Source organism: Gouania willdenowi, chromosome 21 (assembly GCF_900634775.1).
Source record: "Gouania willdenowi chromosome 21, fGouWil2.1, whole genome shotgun sequence".
Taxonomy (NCBI): Eukaryota; Metazoa; Chordata; class Actinopteri; order Blenniiformes; family Gobiesocidae; genus Gouania; species Gouania willdenowi.
Genome location: NC_041064.1, coordinates 15,950,785 through 15,977,554, shown reverse-complemented (window position 1 = coordinate 15,977,554; position 26,770 = coordinate 15,950,785). Strand labels below are relative to the sequence as shown.

Genomic DNA, 26,770 nt, shown 5'->3' with positions numbered 1-26,770 from the left:
TAAGCCTGCATATGCAGCCCTGCTGGGCCACTGGTAACCTAAGTAAGGCCTGTTAGTTATGAGTACTAGTGGAAAAGTACACCTCTTCCTCTCACTTCTACGACTCTATAATTAGATGCAACAGATACTGCAGGGGTCACAGCGATGTATTACAAATGTAAACACATTTAACTGTGAATTCATTGATTATAGCTGTTTTGAATAAACACTTTACCAGATTGTGTAATTATTATTATTTCTTATGTCATTAGTTGTGTCCATAAAGCAAATGGTTGGAATAATCTCGACCTGTTTTCATAAAAGTCTATCCAGACATCACAATCCTTACATTGAAGTACTTTTTAATGGGTGTAAAATATCTTCTACTAGTGAGGGTTGATCCTCTGCTGGAACCATTTTAAATTGTAGTCTCATTGTTTTCATCCAGACAGTGTTATTTACTAGTGTATAGAGCCATCTAGTGGTGGGTTCTGGTACTGCTGGGTTTACAAAACATGGAGTTGTCCAACATATTTTGCCTCAGGGGCCACATGTGGTGCCGTTTGATCTTGAGTGGATCTATAAATAAATAGAAATTTAAATTCCTACATTTATTTTTGCTATTATTGTTTATTCAATTGATTTAAAAAAATAAAATAAATAAATAAATAATTAAAACATATTTCTGTTTAAAGGTGTTCTTCTCTTTTGGTATATGTATCATTTGGTTTATTTTGATGCAACTGCAGTTGGCACAAAAAAACATCACTGCGCATTGTACCGTGTATAATTGTGTGTGACATATAACGAATCTGAAATTTGTTTTAATGCAAATATGTATTAATACATTATTAAGATGTTAAAATTATGAAAAAAAAAAACACAGTTCCACATCTATTGTTTGTGGTAATCCCGATCACACCAACTGAATACACACTACAGTGAAAAAACAAACAAAAATAATATTAGATTTTCTAATTTTTACCATATTATGAGAGTGTAAATTCCAAGCTGTTGAATTGTGTAACATTCATTTAAATTTGAGAAAACCTTTAAAAGATATGGTCATGTGAATATTGACTTTTCGATTTATGTAACTACTGAGAAAAATAGCCTAAAATGTTCAGGTCTTTTCACTCTTTCACAGCTGCCAAGTAAAGGGTGATAATATAAATACATATTGTATATATAGACTTGTTTAATTATATTAGTGGTGAAGTAAAGAAAAAAAAATATCAATTGATTAAAATGATCATATCTTGAAATAGTTCCCTAAAAACCACCTAATAAGCTTTACAAAAGTATCTTTTAGTCAATGACTGTCTAATGATTCAAATAATTAAAAGTCTGAAATAAAAAATCACACTCAAGTGAAAATAAATACCAAATACATTTTTTTTTTACTTTAAATTTAGCATTTTCTTAAAATGTCTATCTTAAAAGCCCACAATGTTTTTATGTATTTCATATATAAATACAATAATGTTAGAATGCAGGTAAATGATATTCAGTCTTTAATCCAGCTATTTATGATTTGTAAACAATCACCTCATGTCCAAATGAAAACACCAAGCTAATATTTGTTTATTCACATTGATCAAGGGTGCAGATTATTTTGAAAAGTGTCCTAAAGAAGAAGTAATGGGTTTCATTCTTCTACTAAATTAAGAACAAATAGATTTTGATTAAAAAGAAAGTGAAAATTGTTTTCCGTTATCCATTTAGCACTTAATTTAAAATTTCCGACACTATTTCCCTAACGGTGGCACATGTACTCATGGGGTTTGACATGCTTTTATTTTTCTTGAAAACAACAATATATGGAATTCAAGCATGAAAAATACGACGTAAAATGCAAAAATGTATTTAGTCTTTTAATAGATAGCAAGAAACAGTTTTATTATTTCTAAAATTAACTTGTGAAACATAAACATCTCTTTATGTGCACACATTGCATTGACTCAGTAGGAAGAGAATTTGAACTAGGACAAGACAGACATTCTGTCTCAGATTAAAGCAAAAAAAAAAAAAAAAAAAACTTTATAAAACATCTGTGTTGATTGATATTCAGATATTCACATTAAAAATAAAAGCGAAATACATTTCCCTTTTTAAAATTGGCATCTTAAGAGAAGCCAGTGGACGAACAATGGCATGAAAATACACATGCAGTGGTTCAGGTCTCCACCTGGTGGGCCTGCATAGGGTAGCACATTTGATACGATAGGGAGAAAGGAACAATTACGTCTTTGAAAAGTTAGCACACTTCAGGAAACACCCAAAGGCCCAGGCTCGCTCTAAAACTCCTTTCCAGCTTCAAGTATTCCCTCCTACACTTGCGTCACTTCAAGTATTTCCGACGCGGACTCCGAACCTTCATTACCAGTTCTTAGGTTGATAACATAAGCTATGAGAAAAGTGCACTCCAATTTCATCTATACATAGAAAAATAAAGATAACAATAAGCAGAAGTAATATTTATAACAATCACTCTACAATATATTTTGTACACAGCTGTGTAATCACTTTTCCCGCCCCCTGAGTGTAATGTTCAAGTTTCTCCCTCTGCAGCTACGGAAAGCAAACAGGAACAGCATCCTTGGTTTGGTTATACAATTAACATCCCCAATCACGAAGAACGGCAATGATTAGAATGGAGATGGACTCCTCCCCTCCACATAGCTGTTGTGCTTGTGTGTAACGGATGCGTTATGTACAAGCTGCAGATCCAACAACTGCCTTGGGCTTCGGCTCGTTTGCCGCTGTCAGACCCTGGCAGCCTTCATTCTGGAAAGAAATCAGGAGTAGTACAACTTTAAAAAAAAAAAAAAAAAAAAAAACAGTGTAAGGAAAATATTTGAGTTCACATTTGGTCGTACTACAGGACCAACGTGTGAATCATCAAACATTCATTTTGACCAATCCCAGCATACAAATGATAGAGTGTTGATAAATTGGCTGAATTTGGTAGTAATTAACATGTTACACCCTGCTGTTTCGGAGGCCCCGCCCACCGAGGTCAAACAAGTAAAGAAGCATTTCCAAGATGAAAATCGGCATTCTATCTATGTAACTATAATATAAAATATGAATAATAATGATATGAGAATATAATAACAATAGCAATAACAATAATACAGTAGTAGTACAACTATACAATAATAATAATGGAATGTATAGCCTTAAGCTATGTTGTCACTAAAAACCTGAGCACATCTGAACATTTTCTGGGTTCCTTGTGTTCTATTTATGTCCGTCTATCTATCTATCTAATTTAATATAATCTATCTATCTAATTTAATATAATCTATCTATCATGTCTGACGCTTGTTACAAACAAACATTGAGAATTGAGCGATTTATGACAACTTTAATTGCGTAAGCAGTGGCACATCATTCCTCTATAGATGTAATGCCACCGTTCCAAGATGGCCGCCCTGTAGACGCACCACTCTAGTGGGCTGCAGCAGTCGATGCAGCGTCTACGTATATAATGTCTATGACTTAAACGCTCTGCGGAAGAGAATCAGCCACTCAGCAGGTGAAGTCTGCCCACCTGTGCGCATTGTGAACAACTACACAACAGAAATCCTGGCGAGACACACGGAAATATGACGTTTGTATCGGCCTCAGTCCGTACACTAGAGGCAATAAGTATCACATTAAAAGAAATTAATGACCCTTAAAAAAGCCTTCAAATAACTAAATATTGTCCCTTCTGTGTTTATGGCCTTCAGCATATTTCACCTATAATTCATCACAAACTGATTAAATACTGCAGTAAAAAGTTTAAGGTATATCTTACATTTAAAAGCATTAATGAGATCCTGTTTTCTCGGTACAGCCCGCAATGATGTGTTGTATGGAGGAAATAGGACATCATTCTCCAAGACAGAGCATAGGAAAAGCAAAAAAGTGGTATCAGTAATAATGTGTGCTTTAAAAAAATAAAAAATAAAAACATTTAGTTTAATTTATTTTAATAATCCGTTCTGAATGTGTGTCTGCTTATCTTAAATGGTTTGTTTAATAATTATTTTCAGACTCAGTCAGATTTTCCTGTTCTGCACCACAAATCCACACAATCAGATTTGCGTACATGAGCTCAGACCTGACGTGAAATCTGATTGTAGCGTACGCTCACGTCAAAATTGATAAATATTGAAGCTTGCGTGAATATGGCCGGACACCCGTCATACGGTCAGATCTGAGCATATGAACTGTTGATAAACGAGGGCCATTTAGCACATGATATCAGATGTCGTTTTCACACACCTAGACATCTGTGTGGGAGAGCCCCCTCCTGGCTCACGAGGCCATCCTGATGCAGCTCCGACATTTGTACAGCTTGGGATCGTGGGTGCGGATGTGGTTGCGTACATTCCTCAGCCGAAAGAACGTCTTGCTGCAGAGCTGCAAAAATAAGTATTATTATTTGCACATACATTTGAGCTGCTTTGGTGGACAAATCTATCATTTCTGGAATCTTCAAGAATAATAATGATTTGACATTTTAAAAAATAGCATATATCTAAAATAGCTATACCAAAAATAAATCATGAGAAATGTTACCAGTTTGAACAAAAAACATAGGCACAGAAAATAAAGAAAGAGCTTATATACTGTAGCTGTGTAGCAAAAACATAAAGAGAGCAAAATTAACTTGGCGGCATTTTTGTGTGTGTCACTCCGTACCGGACATGGCCAGTGTTTTCCCTCTACATGTCTGAGGCCATGCATGATCAGGGCATCACAGTCCTGGTAGGAGGCGGGACATTGCACACAGGTATGAGCTGCCTTTGATCCTTTGGGAGCTTGACTACGAGGCCCTCGGAGTTGCCTCAGCCGTGCCCGACGCACCGCCTCGATCAAAGAGCCGTTTCCCTTACTCAAAGCGAGGAAGCTTTGCTGTTGCTGGAAAATAAGAAGATTAAAAAACATGAAGGAGTTTAAATGTTTGTGAATACAATAATGGTTAGGCAGTAACATTTGGAATTTTATGTTTTTGTGTGAAGCTGCTACCCTTGATACATTTTTACAAGATAAAAATCATAGTGTATGAATCAGATCAATGAATCAAGCATTATTTACCCAAAACAGAAAGGAAAAGGGTGGAAATTGCCGCCTGAAAGTTTGATTTCATCTCCACAGTAGACAGTTTGCGTGTTGCATTGTGGGATGTGGAGTCCCATAAACGGGTTCATAGAAGTGTTTTTAATTCATTCAGATATCACGGGAAATACTGGGACCAAACTAGAACAAAAATGGTGTCGAGTGTATCACTGTCCGCCTTGTCTGGTAAATAAATACTCTAAATAAGAAACACACACCATAACACCAAAATCACTGCTAATATATGGAAAATGAAATACTTTTTGTAATATTTTATACCATGCACTTTTACACCCATACCCAACTTGATTGAAGAATTAAGTTAAAACAATTCAATGCATCTGTTTACGTGACTCCAAATTCCACATTGCAATGTGCAGTTTTTTTTTTTAATTCAGTGTTTAGGGTGGGGGTACGAACAACGCCAAGGTGCTATTGGTACGGTAACCAAAGTACACGTAGCATCTTAGGGTTAGGATTAAGGTTAGGGTTAGGTTATAACCCGATATCGCAACATTTTTTAAGGTTAGGGTTAGAGTTAGCGTTAGGTTTAGTCTTAGTTACGGGACCTAAACTGAACAATGACTGACCTATCACGTGACCTAAACTGGCCAAATAGGGGCACTGCGTACAGATAGAATGTTGGTATATTGATAGCCACTGCCTAGTTTGAAATGATTTTACTTTCACTGTTGCGTACCTTTGGCGTCATCTTTGCAGGTTTTAACCCAACACATCTGGCCAGGAGCGCAGCATTAGTTCTGGACTTGGGTTTGGGTCTGTGGGTGTTTGCTCTCTCCTTCTTCACCACAGGATGAGGAGCTGATGCCCTGGTTCTCAGCGTTCTGTGTGGAGACTCAATTTTATCCCTGACTTGTGACACTGAGCGCGTTAAGCAGATATCAACGCTCTCTTCTTCTTTCTTCAGCACAGCCATGGGTCCCCCTGCTGGTCGACAGAAGCTGAACAGAAAACCAGAATCCAGGAGCTTAATGGGGGGCTTGCTCTGACGTTTGCCCAGATCTGGTGACGGAGGATCTGGAAACGGACCACCAACCGGCACTGGTTCTGCTGGTTCATCTTTGATGACCTTGTACAGCGGGTGTTTGTGGACAGATAATGGAGACGAGTGCTGTGCAAACTGAAGCCTGTTTGATTCCTTACTGCTAAAGTGAAGTCTGGGTTCGCTGTTGGACCCCAGGTCCTGACCCCTCACCTTTCCTACCTCTGGTCTGGACTGGCCTTTTGTCTTCTCTATTTGTCTGGAGGATTTCTGCCTGAGTTTGGGCTTTGCTGCCGGTCGGCCACTGTTGTAACGTAGAGCTTTCACCGTCTCCACTGGGATCTTGTTCCTGGGCTGTGGTTTCTTAGTGGAGGGGCTTCTGTGAGGTGTAGGGTCGTGGAAACCGTTTGAAGAAAGCTGAAGAGAGGAGATATAGTAATCCTCTGGTTCTGTTTTGATCTTTATCCTGCTTTTAACAACAGGGGTGTGGATTTTGTGCTGTAAAGGCTGTTGAGGATGGGGACTGTGACCCAGCCTCACAGATCTTCTCAGCTCTCTTCCCCCGTAGGCAGGCAGGAACATCTCTGGTAGCGCCCCTTTACTTCTCATGCTCCTGTCACAGGGAGGCCCACACGGCTGCACAGATTTAGACCTTTTAGTCGCCTGCTGCTTTGTGTTGACTGGACAGACAGGCCTGGTTTTCATGGACTTGTTGAGCAGACGACTGTTTACAGGGTCACAGAGAGGAAGAGACAGCGTTACGTTCCCATACGATGAAGTCAAACGTGGTTTCCGTCGCTTGGTTAGTGAGTAGTTGTTGGCCTTCAGCTTCCTCAGGCGTTTTTTCTGTCTCCATCCAATTAGATCCTCTGGTCTGGGAAGAAGAGCCGTCCTCTGCAGACCCAGGACGTACATCAGCTTGTACTTTTCTTGTGCCCGGGCATAGTCTTCCTCGTCCTCTCCGAGCTCCTCCACTTCCTGTTTCACCCTCACAGGGCTGCACACGGCGCTGGAACTCGATCTAGAGGTGCAGGAGATCTGAGCAACAGGGTGAGACTTTTTCATTTTTCGAGGACTCTCAGACATCGGCAGCATTCTCTGCACCTCCTTGGCAGCTCCGGGGCTGGATCGCAGGAGACGAGTGCTTGACGGAGACATGGATGAGTAGCTTTGGGACGGGGGAGTGGCTCCAACGTGGCGAGATTTGAAAGCCTTTTTGGAGGACGGAGATTTGAAATCCATGAGCTTCATCCTGTGTGAGGGACTGAGAGGGAGCCCGTTGGGGCTTTGTTGGTTTGGCATTCTGCGCAGGCTGCGCTTAGGACTCACTTCTAGTGACTCATCAGAAGCATCTAATGTTAGATTAAAGCTGTTGTTCATGGCAGCTTCAAACCCTGACACCTTTTTCCTTTTGCTTTCCCGATGCCGGTGATGACGCTCTGGATACGCGCTGCTACACGGTGAGATAAAGCCCTTGCCAGGATGGGTTTGATGCTCCAGCTCTTTAATGAGGGCTGAACAGGCTTCCACTGCAGGCCACATGCCTAAGTGACGAGCCATAGCGATGACTTCAGGGAGATCCTCTGGGCAAACCTGCAGAGTTGACGAGTAGGAGAAATCCAGCAGAGAAAGAAGGCTGTCCTCCCTGAAACCTGGAGAGAAAGACAAGAGTTTAGATATGACAATTAATCAGAGGGAGGGGGCGGGGACCACTCTGATCAAAGCAACTTAGTATAAATAGACGATCAAAGAGTGGGAGCGAAGTACCAAAACTGTATACAAGACTACAATACAAGAAGAGCTTTAATCAACCACACTGATGGAATTTCACTCAACTCAAGTCAGGAAAAGTCAAAGGTCAGTGTTAAAAAGATGTCGAGTCAGCAAACTAAGAGAAAACAATAACCAAATTCACTCTTTTTTTAAACTCAAACAGTAGAATGAGACTGTTTGTTACAGTTTCATTGGAATAGTTAAACTTGTATTCCTACACTGCCTTAAAATGACCAGAAAAATCTACCTGTAGGTTTATCAATCAATTTGTTTCTTCAGGCAACAAATCTATATCAAATGATTTCCAAGTGCCTATACTGTGTGTTATCCTTGTTTCTTTAATTTCATCTCTGTTTGACAGTAAAGCTTTGATTGTAATGCGCTCAATTACACAAAGCACACTTTTTTTAAACTTACGTTATTCTAGGGGAGCATTGCACACCTAATATTCTTCTTATTGTTTTTTCAATTTCAGTAAAAATATTATTGAACCTTGAGAAATATACATTATCTGTAATGGCAAAAATATTACACCAATTAATTTGCATGATACTGTAACTTATAAAATTGCTTTTTTGTTCTTCAATATTTATTGATGACTATCGTATTTTTATTATTATCATTGTTAATATTGTTGCAAGAGCGAGGTGCCAAAGCCCATTTTCCTCTTGTGCACTTTGTGTAAATTGAGACATAATAATAAAGGAATCTTGAATCTTGTTGTAATTTGCGCTATATAAATAAAGTTGAATTGAATGAATAATTAATAAAACTTCTGAATTAAGTCAAAACTTTCATGTTGTGCATTTTAATTTGCTAAATAAGAGTAAAGAATCTTGTGAATAACATAGTAAGAATGCGTTTTTACAACTACTTGTCGTTTATTTTAGAAGTATTTAGATTTTAAAATACTGTAAAGAATGTGTTGTGTTAGCTTTGTTTTTTGTATGCCAATAATTAAAGCTGCAGTTTGCAGAATCCTCTCTCCGCTCCATTTTGAAACCGAAACTGAACCTCCCTTACTGGCGTCTTTCGTGAACGTTCTTAGCTACTTTTTTTCTCAATGTAGACTAGTGACAAGAGTATGGACTTTAACTTGTGTTATTGGAAATTTTTCTGGTGTTTTAGAAATTCTAACATGAATACACGAATCACTCTGTAGTTACTGTTGGCTCGTCCCCACCACAAGCACACACAGAGGGGGCTGTGATCTCAGCAGCCTGCCGCCCTGAGCGGACTGATAACCATCACTGAATTAGCTATTCTTGGTTTACACACACGTCTGTTCTCACACTCTCTCTGACACCAGTGTGAAACCCTCCGCAGTCACGGAGGGTCCACATAAGGACACAAAGCAATCCGTTCCTCCTCAGTATGTTTGTGCATTTAAACTGTTGCTTCTCCACCTCGGTCTGCCTTTTTCCTCTTGATTTGCTGTGAACTGTTGTGTCTAACTCTCTTATAGAGACTTTTGCTGGGATGTCCGTCATTCCATTTTTACTACCGAGACTACCTGAACGAGTCTGACTTCAGTCGAGCAGCCAATAGTAATGCCAAAAACAGCTCAGGGAGCACACATGTTTGTAGAAAGATCTCTGATTGGCTGACATCCTGATTCTAGGGGCGTCACACTTCTCGATTTATTAATGTCATTTTACAGGGCCAGGAGGAGATGATATTCACTGTCCACTCAGAACACTTTGATTACAATATGCGCTAAGATGACTACTATGAGTTACACATTTCAGCTTCAACAGAAAGACAGCCTATTTAATAAGTTTGGTCAAAGCTGTTGGAAACTGGCTGTGCAAGATCAGATCTCCATGTTGGTAGAAGTGGTAAAAAATTGACTCAATTAGCAGAAAACTGAATAACTACCATCCACGTCACGCCTTTGATTCATCTTTTGTTCCAACTGATTTTGTTAAACGTTTGGCAATTACTCAGAGAGGCTTAACTTCACTATCTTGTCACTAAACAGAAACAGCACAAGTTGGATCTTCAGGTCTTACCAGTAAGATCTATGTCTGCTTTCATTCCCGAGTCCATTTCAGTGAAGATTTCTTGAAAGTGGTCGCTAACGGCTGCCAGGACCGCCCTGTGAGCTGAGAAGGATCGCCCGCTCGTCCGCAGGGTGATGTCACAGAACAGCCCAGCCTCCCGTTGACTCCTCAGCTTGTTCAGCATGTCAGCACCGAGTGACGCAATGGTCTTGGTGACACAACCTCCATCGTTCACGTCCTGATGGGAGAAGATGTGCATTCAGGACAAGAGAGAAATGGGCATCAATAAAAACATGTGATGTGTGCAAAAAGATGAGTGTGAAATCAGAATTTAGTGAAAAATGATTGAAAATGTGTGGGGAAAAATATAGAATACTAAACAAGAATACAATTATTAAAAACACAGAGAGAGGGGTTTAACAAAAAAACATAGGGCTTGGTTTTCTTTTCAGTCTTCAAAGGTAGACCTCGCCTACCTCTGACTTCTTGATGCACTGACGTTGACAGTCTGGACAATTCAACACAAAGTCTCGGATCTGGAAGTACATCCCTGTGTGAAAAAAACAAACATTGTGCAAACATCAGAACAACTTGTATTAACACGGGGTGGATATTCTTGTAGAATTTTAGGTATTAGAAAGGGCTTTTAATTTAGATTTGTATGATGACATATTGACTTAGTTTAGAAAAAACATTGAGTTATTATGAGTAGTTCAGTTATTCTTAAGGGTGTACGGATCTGATATTTATATCGGAAATCAGTCCGATATCAGAAAAAAAAAAATTAAAATCTAAAAATTCTGATATAATTTCATTCAAGACTCCGGTCCAACGCTTCTATTCAGCAGCTGACATATTGACTGTAAATAAATAACTGAAGTGAACTTGAATGGCTATTTTGGACAATAAAAGTATATATATATTTATTAAACTTGTTTTAGGTTATTTTTAGGGTCTGCCAAAGTATTATTTATTCTGTTCAATTGTAGAATAGTCTTATGATGAAGTTAAACTCGTGGCTATTTTGCACTTAAAACAAACACTTTTTTGTTAATATTGGATTTGTTGATGTTATTTTTCCAGGGTCTTCTAACTTATTTTAATTTAATTATTCAGCTGTAGAATGTTCTCTCAAATGTTTAAGATTAAAATTCCTGTAACCCATTCATTAATAATAAATGGGTCCATTCTTCCCATACCTACTGTTGCTGACTATTCAGAATTCAATCAGAAATACTTTAATGATCCCAAGGGGAAATTACTCAATTTACTATAAATTACTTAATATCACTTGATCAAGTCTTTTCTAACAAATTCACACTATACAATAATCAATAAAAGTATGTACAAATAAGGCTCATATTGTATCGGATTGATATTGTTGCCGACCATTACTCAAGGCTGCAATATCAGTATTGTATTGGAAGTGAAAAAGTTGAATCAGGACACACCCCTATGAGTTGTAAACACATCTTGTTTGGGTGCAAGATGCAATATTCCCAAAACATTTCATTAAAAAGTTTGTTTCTGACATTTATTTATATAAACAGCCCTCTCTTAGTGATAAGTATCAGGTCTCAGGTTATTTTTATGTCCATACCTTCCCACCAGTAGTTCTCGGCCACACACTTGTAGGTTTCCTCCAGAGACAGGTGATGTTGACCTGGCCTCCTGCGATGGAAGGTGGAGATGGCCCCCTCTCTCCGCTCTTCCTTCAGAACCTCTCTGTAATTGATGAAGCCTCTCTCCAGCTTCTTGCGATACAACAGCCCATCGATTACCTCAAAGTTGGGTGACCACTGGGTGGGGTGGCCACGCCCCTTTAACTTCCTGACTGCGTACATCTCCTTGGGGCCTTCTGGGTCTCCAATCCACCACGATTTGGACGGACTCAACGGCTTTGTGTTAGAGTACCGGGTGCAGTGCTCGGCCATGTGATCCAGAGTCCCTGATCTTTTTGGACTTACAGGGCGGGGTCACCCCCTGCGTGTCGCGCGAGCCAAAGTTTACCCCCAGACCCAATATGTAGCCCACGTGGATGTTGTGACAGCAAGACAACAAAATATCACCCCAAACTGAAATAATAAGCAGATCAATGCCTCTAACATCCGATATAAGACATATTGGATTAGAAAACTACGCTTTGGTGTGAAAATATGAATCTCAGTGACAGTTCCATGCTTCTTGCTTAACTAGATAGAGCATCACTAATGTCATTAAACGGGACGACAAGGAAAGCTATGTTTTTAAAAGATACGAGCACATACAATTCATAGTTAGGGTTTTATTAAGGGTTAACAGATGTGTTTGGCTCGATGGACAATACAAGCACCCGAGGGGAACCGCATCAACACCGCCGAGCCAACTGATGCAAAGTCCACAGGACGGCCGCGTAAACAGGCTTCAGCAGTAGCCCGTCTCCGGTCCACTTCAGGGGTCAGGAGTGACAGGATGACGGCGGGGAGCCTCACCTCCGGCGGTAACTTGAGCTCTCTTTTGGCCAACTCGCGTCGGAAGCAACATGATGACGCAGCTCTCGGCTCAGCATCGCCACTTAAAACGACCTGAAAGCGAGGCTGCTCTCTCCTCAAAGGTCGCCCTACTTACCCCCACCTTTCACTAAAACCAAGCGAGCGAGCTCCGGCGAGACACCCGACACGGTTCACTTCGCTTCCGTAGCCCTAAAAACAAGCTGACGGACCAAAAAAATGATAATTTCCAAACTCGTAACCTTCTGTTTGTTGCTAATCACCAGCCTAGCTCTCACTCCTCCTCCCCGCCTTCACACAAAAGCTATTAGCAGAAGCGTTAAAAGAGCTTCGAAAACACAGATTGTGATTGGCTGATGGAGTCTGCCAATCAATGTTGCTCTTTAGCCCTTTGCAGCAAGGTGGGTTGTAGACGCACGACTCCCCTACCGCAGGGTTTGCCTCCTCCCTGAGTTTTTTCTGCACATTACACCAAGCATAGGGGAATTAAGTATTATTTATGTCACTATTTTGACATTCTGCAACATTTACCAGCACTGAAACATGACTTTCCACAGTTTTTTAAGTATTAGACCATTAGACCATAGTTCTGTAATTTTTTTTAATCTATTGTTGGGCCACCTGGCAGCTATGAACATTTGCTTAACATTTAGGTGTGTCTTTTTGACCAATCTTTCTGATATCTAAATAGGTTAAGATTTTTGAACCTAAACAATTCCACCTAATTTTTTTCTTAAGCATTTTCTCTGTCCAAAAATTGTGGGTGATTAATTACTTAGTGCAGACATAGGCAACAGGCGGTCCGGGGGCCACATGCATTCCCTAAAGCAACATTTTAATTCCCGAGTTTGAACGTTACATAAAGCCCACAGAAAACTCCAGAAACATGGGGAATGACAGCTAATGCTCAAAATTACAGAAAAACATACAACATGACAACAATACCACAAGAAACAATATAAACACGCATAATTACTCAAAAAACACACAAAAAGGCAAAAAATCTCGCCATTTTGACAAGAAAACAGATATTTTTTTTAAAAACAGACAAAATGTCTCAAAACTCAAAAAACACCAAGAAAACCCACACAAAAGAGATACAATGGCAAACCCTTTGTTATTTCCTGTATTAATGCTCAGATAGGTCTTTATTAATATAAATGCTAACATGAATGTTGATCATGTGGCCCTCAGATCAATCACATTTTTGTGGCCCCCGCTCTGATAGAAGTGGCTCATCTTTGACTTAGTGTGTCTCTCTTAGTGGTGGATATACAGTATCTGTGCAACACATGCTCTACAGTTTCATGTCACTGGCACCAATATGACTTTAAGGTTAGAGATTAACTCAAAAACTAAATCTATATTATCCAAACCTGCTATTGTTTGGATTTATTAGAGTTTGAGTTGCAGGTTGGTTTAGGGGGGCAAAGCAGTTAAATGTAATGAAACATAGTTACAAAAAAAAAAATGTCCAGATTTCCAGAGTAATACGTGGAGTATTAATCATTCAGGCTTATCCAGTGTCTCAAAGGAGGGGGAAAAACAAGCATAACATTGTCCTAATAGTAATACTCTACATGTTATATAGCAGTGGTTCTTAACCTTATTGGATGTATTGAACCCTGCAGCTTTATCAGTGCATTCACAGAACTCTTCATAATTGGAAAAATAAACTCTTTCAAAATGCTTTTAATGATAATGAATCAATATTTAAAAAATAAATAAATTAATCTATTTATCTTTTAATTAAGTAGTTCATCGAAATATATTTCGTCACACATTTTTACTGTCTTGACCTTTGACCCTGAGGTTGACTCAACAAACTGATCTGGTTCGATCAAACCCGGGTTAGGAACCACTATTATATAGGATAGTAATAGCAATAAGACTTTTTTACTGTTAACTAATATCTCATAAATGTCCAGTTGTCTTCACGGGCCACTTGGCAAATGGAGAAGTCACGTCTCATTTTGAAACTTTCTTTTCTTTAAATAGCAATATGCATCCAGTGACGCAGCCGCTGGATATGTACTCTTTACATAAATCAGCGTTGTTCTAGGGGTGCTCTAAATAAAAAAATAACACTTAGCGGATTACATGTTTTCCTTATTTTCTTTCAGTAATTGTAATTGCCAAATAAGGTTTTAATCTCTCCAAGAATGAGCAGTGTGACGGGTAAACACAACATTACGGAATTTCTTCTGAAAAGACAAAGAAAATTCTCATTTTCCTAACAGATAACACTGCCAGATGTTTGTTTTAAAAAAAAAAAAAAAAAAAAAAAAAACACCCTTCGATGAACTGTGAGAAGTTTCTCTGTACAACTAAGTACTTTAATAGACAATAGAAAAATGAGTCGTACAGGGTGGAAATTTGATGTTCTGTTCAAGATATTACTACCATCTTCACAATTTAAAACAGAGGTTACATATTAAATCTCACAGTAAAAAATACTTGCAAAACATAAACTTTGTTCACTTCCGGTTTGATTAGTTTCTTTTTCACATGTACAGTATTCTCCTTAAAGTGAAAAACCACTTGTTTCCAAAAGGATTGTGGGTACCAATACCACAAACATACACTACAATGACCTAATATTCAATTTGTTATATGACAAACAAATTATTACAATGTAGGATCATTTTATTTGCTCCAGCTTCAAACCCAGTTTCAGTGAGAACTCATGAAGTACTGAACCACAAATGCAGATCTACCAGAGCTGAGACATCATCACATATTAAACCAACTATAGTTCGGACAATCGCAGCACGATATTAGCAGTGACGCTAATCCTGGCCTACAATGTTCTTTACTGGAGGCTCGTTGGTCTTTGGCCGCTTGAAGTCTGGGGGCTGACACACTGGGTCAGTGGGAGGGGATGGACGCTCTGGGGACACAAAATAAAAGAATCATAGAGTTGTTCCTTAATGTTTGTTGTTGTTGAGACATTTTTTATTCAACACAATCAAATATATGTGATGTTTACAACTAATATCTAATGTGATGGACAATACACACTCAGTGTAACTTCTGAGGATTAAAAAAGGACCATGTGTGTCTCTGTTGCCACTGTCACCTACCATGTTTAGCCTTCTCTGTAGAGGCTGGAGTCCCAAGATTGAGAGTTTGCGATTTCGATGCAATGGGAGTCAACGACACTCTCCTGTAAACAAGCATAGGTAACGGAACTTTATTTTGTATGTTAAAGACAATCTCATGTTTGTTTATCCGACTCAGTCGTAGTTCACGGTCCAATCTAGTCAAACTTTAGAGACATTAAAAAAAAAAAAAAAAGCATGCCAACAAAAGCAGGAGCAGAGTTTGCCATTGTTTCATAGCAGTCTGTCAGAGTGATTATTATTTTATAGTCAGTGGGGGGTCCAACAAATCTTCCTACCAGACACAGCTTTGTTCATTCTGCCAGCCCCGAGCGCGCACACGCACACACACGCACGCACACCAGTCAAGATGTTTGAACTGCTTCACTCAAAACCATTGAATAAAAACCCTAAAGTCTTTAAAAGATGAGCATTTTCTTCTCCATATGGATGCATACATTATCTTTAGAGATAATCAGCGTAGCTACTGTGACCATCAGGGGGATGGGAAGTGAATCCACTATGTCCTGTCAGTAGGATTCCAATCAAAACACATTTGAATACAATCGAGCCATGGGAAGCAGAACTGGTCGTAGTAGATATTACCTCATCTTATCTGTTGAAGCTGAAAGTGAAAGTTCAGTATGACTGATGTTACAGCAAAAGCAGTAAAACATTATGCAATAATAGTCTAAAGTTACATAATAAACACCCATTTTTCCATAAACAATAAATATGTTTTCATCTTTACCTTGGGGTGGGCCCCTTATTGAATGATGAGCTCTTTGGGGTGGTGGGCCCAGCATTATTGAAGAGTGTTGGTGTGGAGGGTGTGAGGGGGGTGGTCCGGGCCTGGTTTGTGGAAGGGTTGGAGGAAGAGGAGAGGGGAGTGGATGGAGTGCTTGTGTTCCCAGATTTTGGGGTCTGAGCTGCAGAGGGGGACCCTGTGGGCTTCATGGGCTTCCCCCAGCCTTCCAGCGTGTTCAGGGTGATCCTTCGGGGCTGTGGCTTTGACTTTACAGTGGGGGTGCACTTTTTATCCTGTGGAGGGGTGACAGAGGGGCTGTCCTTGCTGGGGTTGGCCTGGGATGTTGGAGTTGGTCCTGTAGTTAAAGGCTGTGTTAAAGGTGAGGAGTTTCGGGCCACTGAGGCTTTCTTGCCTTTTTTCTCAGCGGCAGTGCTGGGGACAAAAACATCTAAAGAGGGCGGCTCCTTCAGTGGAGTCCCCAGCTCTCCTGGGGCAAAGGACAGGAAGGAGCAGTAGCCGTCTGTGGAGGACACTGCCAGAAAGGAGCCATCACCAGACCTAAACATGACACAGCAGTAAAATGTCAGCACAATGCTACATATAGAGCATACGTGTTGTCCTCTAAGACGGGGGTGTCAAACTGGTTTTCATTCAGGGGCCGGATATGGATTAGTTTGATCTCAAGTGGGCCGTAGATTTCACGTGGGAAAACAAACAATTTCAGCATTATTGTGTCAAAGTTCCATTTTCACGTTAAAGTGATAATGCAGTATCTAAGACCCTGACAAAAATCACAGTCCCTGCATGGTCCTATTTTTAAAATTCCTTAATTTAGTGGCCAATTTCTCTGTAATTTAGAGGAATTTGGTGTAGAAATTTGCAGAAAGACAGAAAAATGTAGATATAATTCAACAGTTTATTATTTGAAATGACTTTCATCATGTGATGTAGGTGCAAGAAATCTGTGAGCCCTGAAAATGTTGTGAAGTTTCAATATATTAGTGTATTTGGATGGGGCTGAGATATCTACAACTGAATAAGTTGTATTTCACACACTGATTTATGTTTTCTGTCATTTTTACTTTCTCCTGAGGGCCACTTTGGATACTCTAAAGGGCCGGATTTGGCCTCGAGCCTTTTTGTTTGACGCATGTGCGCTAAAATGTCTCTATACTCCAGCACACCTGATCTTCATAGCGGTGTCACAATCAGGCCATTTTGCAGAGCTAAACAATGTCAGATTTATTAGATTAGATGGCATCTCTTTAAAGTTTTACCTATAATTTAATTTTGTTTAATTCTTTAAAAAGATTTCTTGTTATATTTTTGGTAATGATTCACTGACAATATTCATACTGTGCAAATCTATAGATGTACAAAGTTACAACCCAAAACTGAAAATACAAAAGCAGAAAACATTGTAACGTAGGCCAATAATTGTGTCAAAAAGCAGAAATGTCTGGCCTGGGGGAGATTATTTGGAGTCATTTGATATTGTTGAGGGTAAAACCAAGACTCGTAAAGGAGTAATAAGGAATAATGATCAGAATCAGCTTTATTGGCCCGGTATGTTTAACACACAAGGAATTTAACTTCGGTAGAGTGTGCTCTCTCTGTACAATATAAACAATAATCAACTAAAAATAGGGGTGTCCTGATCCAATAATTGATATCGGATATTGGTCCGATATCAGCCAGAAAATGAATATTGGATTTTATCGGACTGCATCTAACATCTCCAATATAAGCGCTCCGATAAGTTTTTGTTCCTGCCATCAGTTGTTCCCACCATATACTGACAATAAAAAATAACTGAAGTGAATTTGAATTATTTGCACTTTAAAAGTATAAAATAACATCACTTGATCAAGCCTTTTCTAACATTCCACACTACAAAATAAGTAATAAAAGTATGTATGATTCGTGACGTTATCGTATCGGACCGATATCGACCAATACCCAAGGCTGCAATATCGGTATCGTATCGGAAGTGAAAAAGTTGTACCGGGACATCCCTAACTAAAAATGTAAACAAGTAATTAAAGACTAACATGTACAAGACTAAATAAGTACTAAATAAGTACTACTAATCATAGTAGTGCAAAAGGATGATGAAGTAAACATGAGGGAGTTATATTTTTCAGTATTTACATTAAAGAGTGTGCGTAGATGATCCGACATCTGTCGGAGGGGAGTTTGAGTCCAGTGTGTGAGGGGTCTGCAGTGATGTTACCTGCTGGTTTCCTGACCCTGGACTGGCATAACACCTGGATGGGGGGGCAGGTCGACATTGATCAGGTTTTCTGCAACCCTGATTGTAATGGTTTTCTCCTTCTTATGAATGTAGCAGTTTTGTTTTATCATATTCAAGTAGAAAGGTAATAAAATAACGACTCTAAATCAGTGATAGCTGCCGTTCAGAATATGATTTTCTAAAAGACAAAGCTAAAGTGTTGCTGACATTTGAACACAGTGAAAAACCCCATCAGATGTTTACTAGAAAGATAGTTTTTAGTGCAGTGCTTTAGTCTTAAAGGAATCTTTTATGGGGACTTTGTTATGGCTTTTATAATGCTGCATATATTGTAAGTGTTAATTATTGTGAAAAATAAATCTTATGAGGTGAACAATAAATACTCAAACATTAACTTGTAATTTCAGGCCACAGAAATCTGCCATGCATTGCTTTCTAAATATTGCACTTCGGTAATTTGGCTAATCTGAAGCAGATTTTCTACGATTGATGTTATGGTAATATTATAGTATATTATATAAGACTTGCCCTCATTCTGCTCCTTATCTTTTTATTATGTTATAATAAATTGGAAATATATTGTCTTGTATCAATGACTGAATTAAATAATAATAAATAAAAAAAAGGGAATAAACATCCAGAATACTTCGACCCGTATTTTCACGCGCAAATTAACCAAATTCTAGATGATTGTGCTGATTTACCATGTGAGGTCACTGAGCGTGTGGTAGTGGATGTTGGAGACTAAACCAAATGGGAAAGTCTGTTGTGTGTCATACAGCAGGATGGCATCCTCAGAGGCAACAGCAAACACCATACGGTAAGGTAACTGGAAGACGTTGGGAAGAGTGTGGATGGAGCCGTCTGTCAGACACAAACAGAGGGAAAGGTCAATATGAATATGAATCTATAAACAATGTGAGCATTGGGGAAGAAGTCGTGATCGTTCTCTGCTTCATTGCCCTTACCTTCTGCTTTTTTAGTTCTCAGCTCAAAGTAGACGGGGCAGCAGCGAACAGCAAGAGTTGCTTTACTTGGACATGGCAGGTGAGCAATAGGCCTTTGACACAGAATTTTATTATTTTTACAATAAGGTTTTTACTTTATAATGGTTTAACATGGAAAAAATATTACCTCTTCATTCCCTTTCTGGAGAAGATGTAGGTCGTGTTGATGATGTTTTCTCCTACCTCAACACATCCAGCTGAGGATCAGGAAGTTGGACACAGATGCAAATACAGAGTTTGAATAAATCCCAAGCATAAAATGAGATATTTGCTCTTTGGCCATCGCATTATGCAAGTGTACCTGGAGCAAGAAGAAACGACCCATCTGGTGTGAATGAAAGACGACGAAAGAACGACCTCATACTGTCGTCATGGAACATTCTCTGTTGCTTCACCTGCAAAGATACATCTCGCTGTAGTACTGGTAATGACAATGTAAATCATCTCACTGAAAAGAGACAGTACAGTACTTTTATAGTTTTATGGACTGAGAAACTTGCAACCATTGACATGATTTCTATTTACATTCAACTGCATGTTTACCATAAAGCTGAATTATTTCTACACAAAGAACTTCCCAGCTAACACTTAAATTAGCAGAATTTAAAAACACTGTAAAGCAGAAAAGATGAGAATTTAAACAAAAAATCCTCTTAGAAAGTTGTAGCATTTTTTGGTATAATTGCCAAAATAATAAAGACTTCAGCACATGGTTACTTACTAAGGTACTTGAATACATTCCTAAACATTCAATGCAATTACTTTCAAATAATACATAATGCATACATGTAAAAAGAACATCATTGCATCCATCACACAGGTATCTAAAAATGAATTAAATTTTTTTTCGTAATGAACTGGATAGTACATTAGAATCTCTGATAATGAATGGAAAGCTAGATTGCAATTTTTTTTTTTTTTAAATGGACATTTTAAAGCAAATTAAGGAAAAATGAAAATGACAAATGAAAAACTACAGAGGGTGTGAATACAAACCAAAAACACCCAACATGGAATTAGTTTGTTCATCTAATGAAACTAAAGAAATTCCATTTTTTTGTAGCCAACAGAGTTTAAAAAAATGTGGGTGGGCCTCCGACAGGACTTAAATCTCACAAACTCTACAGAATAAGCAACAGTAGTGCATAATTTACGTAATTAATTAGGTACAGTTGCAGAAAGCAGGTAGTTATTATTTAAATTAGTTTGCAGATAATCCGTCATTTTTGTTTTAATGTTTAATTGTTGTAGGATTTCACCTGTCTTACATCTGTCTTTATAACTCATTGTTCATATCTGACAATAAATCTAATTCTTGAAATATATTTCATATTCTATTAATTTGCTCTGTTATGTCTTAGTTTGAGGGATGATTGGTTCTTGTGCCCCTAAAATTTAATTATGCTCTAATTCTACAAACCTCTCCTTCTGCCACTGGCCCAGAGCTCATTTTGCTGATACTGAATGCTTTCTTCTTGGTGTGAGTGCCGTATACACGCATTACTCTGGAAGTAGAGAACACATCTCACATATGAGTTGCAGTTTGGACAAATTATGTCAACATTCAATGAAGGTAAAATAAAAACACGCAGTGGTTTTTTAAGCTCATTTTTCTACCTGTCACAGCTCAGAGTAGCCACATATTGTCCCACTGGATCCCAGGCCACGCCCTGCACGTAGCTCTTGTGATCATTCAAGATACAAAGTTTATTTCCTAAAAAAAAAAACACACTGTCAAACACAACTGTTCAAAACAAAATCAAAAATGCAAAACCAGTATAAAACCTACATGAGACAACTTTACTACAGTGACTTACAAACCTTTGTTGACGTCCCACATAATTGCTGTGTTGTCTACAGATCCAGAAACCATGAAGTTTCCGTCCTGCGCCCAAGAGATGTCATAAACATCCTCTATGTGCCCTCTGAGGAAAAATCAAGAGACAAATCTCACTTTACTGCTAATAAAAACAATTTTCCTAATGTTCAAATGTCAATAGAAAGAGGCATCGTGTTCACAAACAGAATAAATAAAGTTGTAAATGAAAAATTCAATATTTAAAATGATTATTATGAGTATTTTACAATCAATAGAATGCGGGATGTCTCGATACAACTTTTCCACTTCCGATATACCGATATTGCAGCCTTGCATATCGGCCGATATCATGCGATATGATATCAGCACAAATCACACATACTTTTATTATTCATTTTGTAGTGTGGAATGTTAGTAAAGGCTTGATCAAGAGATGTTACACAAACAGAGAACAATAGTCAGCAACAGTAGGTTACTTTGTTTGAGTGTGAACCACAGTCACCTATGGATAGAAGGCCTGGAGCGGAACATTTTATCGGAAAGCTTATATCGGTGATTTTAGATGCAGTCCGATAAAATCCGATATTCGTTTTCTGGCTGATATTGGACCGATATCCGATATCAATATCGGATCAGGACACCTCTAAATGGAACTGAATAACTATGTAATCCTTGTCGGAAATAAAGAGTAGCTTGCGTACCTCAGGGTTTTGACCACAGACCAGCTTTCTTTGTTGAGTTGATGATCCACTTCATCATCCTGAAACGCGGGGGCCGGCTCCGGCTCTTTGGAGTCATTAAGCTTCCACAGCAGAATCGCAGCATCTGTAGCAAAGCAGCCACAAAAATGTTGAAATCCAAAACTAAAAATTATATATTCATAAGGACAACACAGAGGTTGTTTATCATGTGTGGCCCACCATCTCCTCCAGAAGCAAGCAGCTCTCCATTTGGGCTGAAGCGAACCACGTTGACGGCCTTTGTATGTCGAGCCAAGTTGGACAGAAAGTCCACGACTGCCTTCCCGTGTGGACCAGTGTCCACCCGCCACAACTACATCAACATCAAAGGAGATCAAAGTGTCAGCACACAGTGTTACAACTGTATGTTACTATGTATGCCTATGACCTTGTCGTCCCTTATTAAACTTTAAATATTTAAATAATGAAGAAATAATGGGAAAATCTAACCACATCTGGCAAGGGTGATTAGGGGACTGCTTTGAGGAGACTCATTCTCTTTAGATTTAAACTCCTCCTTAAAGGTGCAGTTCGTAACTCTTATAAGTGCCTTTTTGTCATATTTGCTAAAGCTGTCACTATGTAAGGACAGCCTTACATGAAACTAGTAGTTTGTGTGAAAAAAACAGGCGCATTGAATCGCCCCTGCTGCTTCTGCAGCCTTTGGCAGATTGCCAAAATGCACTGCGACCAAGCAAAAGGAAACAATTAGAGCCAGAAATGTGTTTGATGGACTGTATGACAGTTGTTGCTCACAGGCCCCGCCTCTTTCCACCGTGGCCAAAACACAGCAATGCTCATAGCAAGGTAGTGGCTGGAGCACCGTCTTTTTTTTACAGTGTATGGACTAGAGGAGTAGAAGATGGAATTGGCGACTTTTCTGCTTGAAATTTAATTACTGCTGCTTGATTTGTAATTGTTACACTAGAACTTTGTAGTGCACGTGTTTGTTCGTGTGTGCGCTGCTCTCACTGCAGCCTCCGTGTGGGCTGCTGTGAGTGACACTGTTGTTTCGCTGCTGCTGATAGAATGGTGTCTGCACATTGAGAGAGAGAAGCACTGCAGTAATATGCTTTTAACAGTCCATGTTATATTACTGTGATGGTGCTGTCCGGCTAACGTTAGCTTGTTAGCTCCTCTGAGGGAGGGACTTTGGAGGCAGGGCAAGAGAGCAGCGGAGAGGGAGGGAAAGTTACAGACTGCACTTTTAAAACAGAAAAACAACAATAATAATAATAATAATAATAATAATAATGAATGTTTTCATTCCACCATTTTAAAATGTAAGAATTTTCAGAAGGAGCCCGCACAAAACTTCTCTCTGCTAGTTTAACAGGCAAGATGTCCATGGATGTATCCCATTGTGTGCCCTAAATATGCCGAATGAGTGTAGAGGTGGGGTGTCTGTCAACTATACACACGCAAGCCAGGTCAGCTAGCCAAAGGGGCTAATGTGGCCAATAAAATGACAACAAAACCAGAAAAATAAAATAATACATTTCTCATGCTATACTTCAATATAAGTTGTGGTGCTTTTAATTTAACAACCTAAGATCCTTGACAACAAATTAAGTCAAAGATGGGCAATTTTTTATCACAGTGGGGGCAAAAAAAATGTGATTGTCTCATCTAAGGGCTGTATTATCAACATTCAGAATAACGACCAATCTGAATATTAAAAGATTAAAGTGTCTATTTGTACGGTTGCCGTACGGACAACTCCCGGTGCTATTGCTACGGTTAACAAAGTACATGCACATAGCGTTCTAGGGTTAGGTTATAACCAAATATCATTGATAGTAGTTTTGTGTATTTTCCTGTAATTTTGTATGTATTTGAGGCATTTTTCCTATTCATTTTAGTAGTCGTGTACTATTTTTGTAATTCTGCATGTTTTTTTTGTGTATTGTACGCAATTTCGTATTTGTTTGGATGAATTTTTTTTGATATTTTGTGTATTGTTGTGTTACTTTTTTGGGTTTTGTTTTTTTTTTACAGTCTAAGTGGTCCAAAAATAAAATGAGCCATAGATTATCTGGTGTTGGATATATTAATGTAATGCTATATATAATACTGTTAGCCTTTACTGGACTCCCCCTCCACTCACTCTGACTGTGGTGTCCACTCCAGCTGTGGCCAGCCGGTGAGTGCGTCCATCAGAACAGTGCTGGAAGTCCAGGCTGTAGACGGGCTCCTTGTTGTGCCAGGCAATCTCACAGGTCACCACCTTCATTTTTATTCTGTGTTATGTCCGATACAAACCACTGGTAACAGACAAACATGTACAGTTAAAGCACTGGTACGTTGTAGATAGACAGGTGATTGTTCCGGAGCAAAGTTAAGATACACTTAGCAACAGCACCGTTATATAAGCAAAGTAACAGGAGAAAAAGCTAACCCGCGAGCAACCTTAATGACGTCACGTTGTATTAGTAGGTAGTTATCCTCTAAAATATTGCAGCGACACTAAATCCTGGTACAGTTCCTAGTTATTAACACAAAAGATGTGTTTCCGCCATACATACAAGTCCGCTGGTTATTGTTATTTACATTAAGCTACCGCAGAGTAAGTCACTGATTTTTACCTCCTCTGGTTTCCAGCTTCAATAGTCGTTTCCCGCTTTTAATCTGTCCAACAAACTTCCGGTGTGCAGCGTGCTGTGATTGGACGAGAGAAACCAAGAGGCGGAGCTAAAACATAGAAAGGAAGCGCTATTTTACACGATGTCCGGTGTTATAACCAGACATACAGGGTATATATATATATACATACATACACATATATATACACATATATATACACATACATATACACATATATATATACACAAAAATAATTGTAAATAAACTGGAACAAGTCAGCATCACACAGGTCAGTCAGACTCATACATCAAAATTTTCAGCTGCAAGACCTGAAAAATCCTGATTACAACATATTTTCAACAGTAAAAACAAAACAAAACACTGCACACAATCATTTTAACCTGATTCAGATCAAAAGCATCTGATTAACTTAATGCAAAATTTGGGAACGGAGGATCTTCTGAACATGGAAATAGTGCACTATATGAACTTATAATGCAAAAGGAATAATATTTAAAGTCGCAAGCTGCGTCGTAGGGTCCAAAGGAGTGGCCGGAGTCGGTAACTCATGTGTATGAAATATGAGAGCTATAGCAGTTTTCTATTATGGTGTGCGCAACGTAAAGCATGATGGGTAATTTTCACAGGGATTCTTGTTTAGGGCTGGAGAGTCATCATGTGTATCAAATACTAGGCTGTTTGAACGTTGCATATGAAAGTTATAGCGGATTTTCTAAATGGCCCCAGTCAACAAAAAAAAAAAAACCCCAGTATGAAAGGGAAAACCAGTTAATAATCACTCAATGAAGTTGATGCAAATCTATTGAAAAATAGCCAAGATACAGCTTTTAGAATGTGATGGCGAAGGATTTTCCGATGACATTATAGGCCCCTCCCACTGATCACAGAATGGTTTTTTTTCTCCATCGGCAACCTGCTCCCATCTTATAAAATACATCCAACACTATATTGAAGTCAACACGACATATCGTCTTTCCGCTAGAGCTGTTAGCCTTAGCATCGGAAGCCACTGAAAGCAGTGCCATCTGAGAATGCAAGGCATGATGGGTAATTATTACATTGAGTCTTGTTTAGGGCTAGACCACTATCATGTGTATCAAATACAAAGCGGTTTGAACTTTGTATATTAGAGTTTTATGCGTTTTTCTATTATGGCGTGCCATAGTTGCTAACAGTGAACATTACCGTAAATGGCGCCAGTCAAAAACGCAAGGCATGTGGTGAATTTTGTATGAATTGGGCAAACCTGCCGGTCGTGTAGTTCCATCGCATTTTTGGCGTCGGCGCCCATTTTTTTTTTTTTTTTTTAATTGTGCCAAAATATCCAATTGTTCAGCAGGCCTGAGGTGCGTGCAAATTTTCTTGAGACTTTGGGCATCCTAAGGGGCAAAACCGAAAATACCCAAGAAAAGCAAGAACAATAGGTTCCCACAGCCAGTATGGCCTTCGGACCCCAACTATTTTATAAGACAGTTGATCGGTGAAGGGGTGTGCCGTCATTCATTGACAAATTGAACAAATACCTACTGGATGTCAAGAAGAATTCCACTTGCTCTGCCCAATTCCAATGCCCTATAGTCTAGGGAAGCTTTATATCCTTTGGCAGAGGATCTGAAAATGATTGAGATTGATGATGTACTTGAAGTTATTGTGGCCAGAACTGTTAATTATGATGCATCACGCTCAACAGTGGATTCATCTTCTCCAGGAGCTAAATAGTCACTTCTCTAGTGACTTTTTTGGATTAGCTGCGTCATCTGTTTAGTTGTCTGAAGATTGTTTGGCCTGACCATCTTATCATGAAGATAAGGCAGGATTTCCATTATTCCACCTTCTTGACGTAAGGCCATGGAGAAGATCTCCAATGAAGGCTTGTAAACAGGAATGTTTACAACAAACACATTGATTATTAAACACATACTGCATTTAATGAACCCCAGACATTAGGAAACAACATTTCTTTCATTTTAAATATTTATTTGGAAATGCTTTCTTATACAGTGGTATAGCGACAAAACGGCACCTTATTTCTCAAAATAAATTCAGCTTGTAACAGTCCTAGAAAATGTTAAAATGTTTGCCATCAAAGAGCCATGGCGCCTTCATCACCGTTGTAGATTTTAATGCGTATTTCTGGT

At 38.9% G+C, this 26,770-nt stretch overlaps 2 protein-coding genes across 3 annotated transcripts; both read right to left on the bottom strand.

Moving 5' to 3' along the window:
• Nucleotides 1-1,917: 1,917 nt before the first annotated feature.
• On the bottom strand, nt 1,918-12,657 carry LOC114455544 (uncharacterized). Its single transcript, XM_028436874.1, has 7 exons — nt 11,471-12,657; nt 10,347-10,420; nt 9,880-10,108; nt 5,792-7,746; nt 4,675-4,893; nt 4,255-4,392; nt 1,918-2,766 (listed from the first exon to the last, which is right to left on the bottom strand). Exons 1-6 carry the CDS (start codon nt 11,802-11,804, stop codon nt 4,288-4,290), a joined length of 2,916 nt encoding a protein of 971 aa, XP_028292675.1. The 5' UTR covers nt 11,805-12,657; the 3' UTR covers nt 1,918-2,766; nt 4,255-4,287.
• A 2,184-nt stretch (nt 12,658-14,841) lies between these two features.
• On the bottom strand, nt 14,842-24,692 carry chaf1b (chromatin assembly factor 1, subunit B). Of its 2 annotated transcripts, none has more exons than XM_028436441.1 (14): nt 24,614-24,692; nt 24,136-24,292; nt 22,209-22,341; nt 21,990-22,113; nt 21,291-21,394; nt 21,087-21,183; nt 20,890-20,974; nt 19,771-19,864; nt 19,597-19,666; nt 19,431-19,522; nt 19,167-19,326; nt 16,212-16,766; nt 15,443-15,525; nt 14,842-15,249 (listed from the first exon to the last, which is right to left on the bottom strand). In XM_028436441.1, exons 2-14 carry the CDS (start codon nt 24,259-24,261, stop codon nt 15,149-15,151), a joined length of 1,824 nt encoding a protein of 607 aa, XP_028292242.1. In that variant the 5' UTR covers nt 24,262-24,292; nt 24,614-24,692; the 3' UTR covers nt 14,842-15,148. The 2 variants fall into 2 exon arrangements, with proteins under 2 accessions (XP_028292242.1, XP_028292243.1); XM_028436442.1 differs by lacking the exon at nt 24,614-24,692 and adding an exon at nt 24,427-24,578.
• Between the last annotated feature and the right edge of the window lie 2,078 nt (nt 24,693-26,770).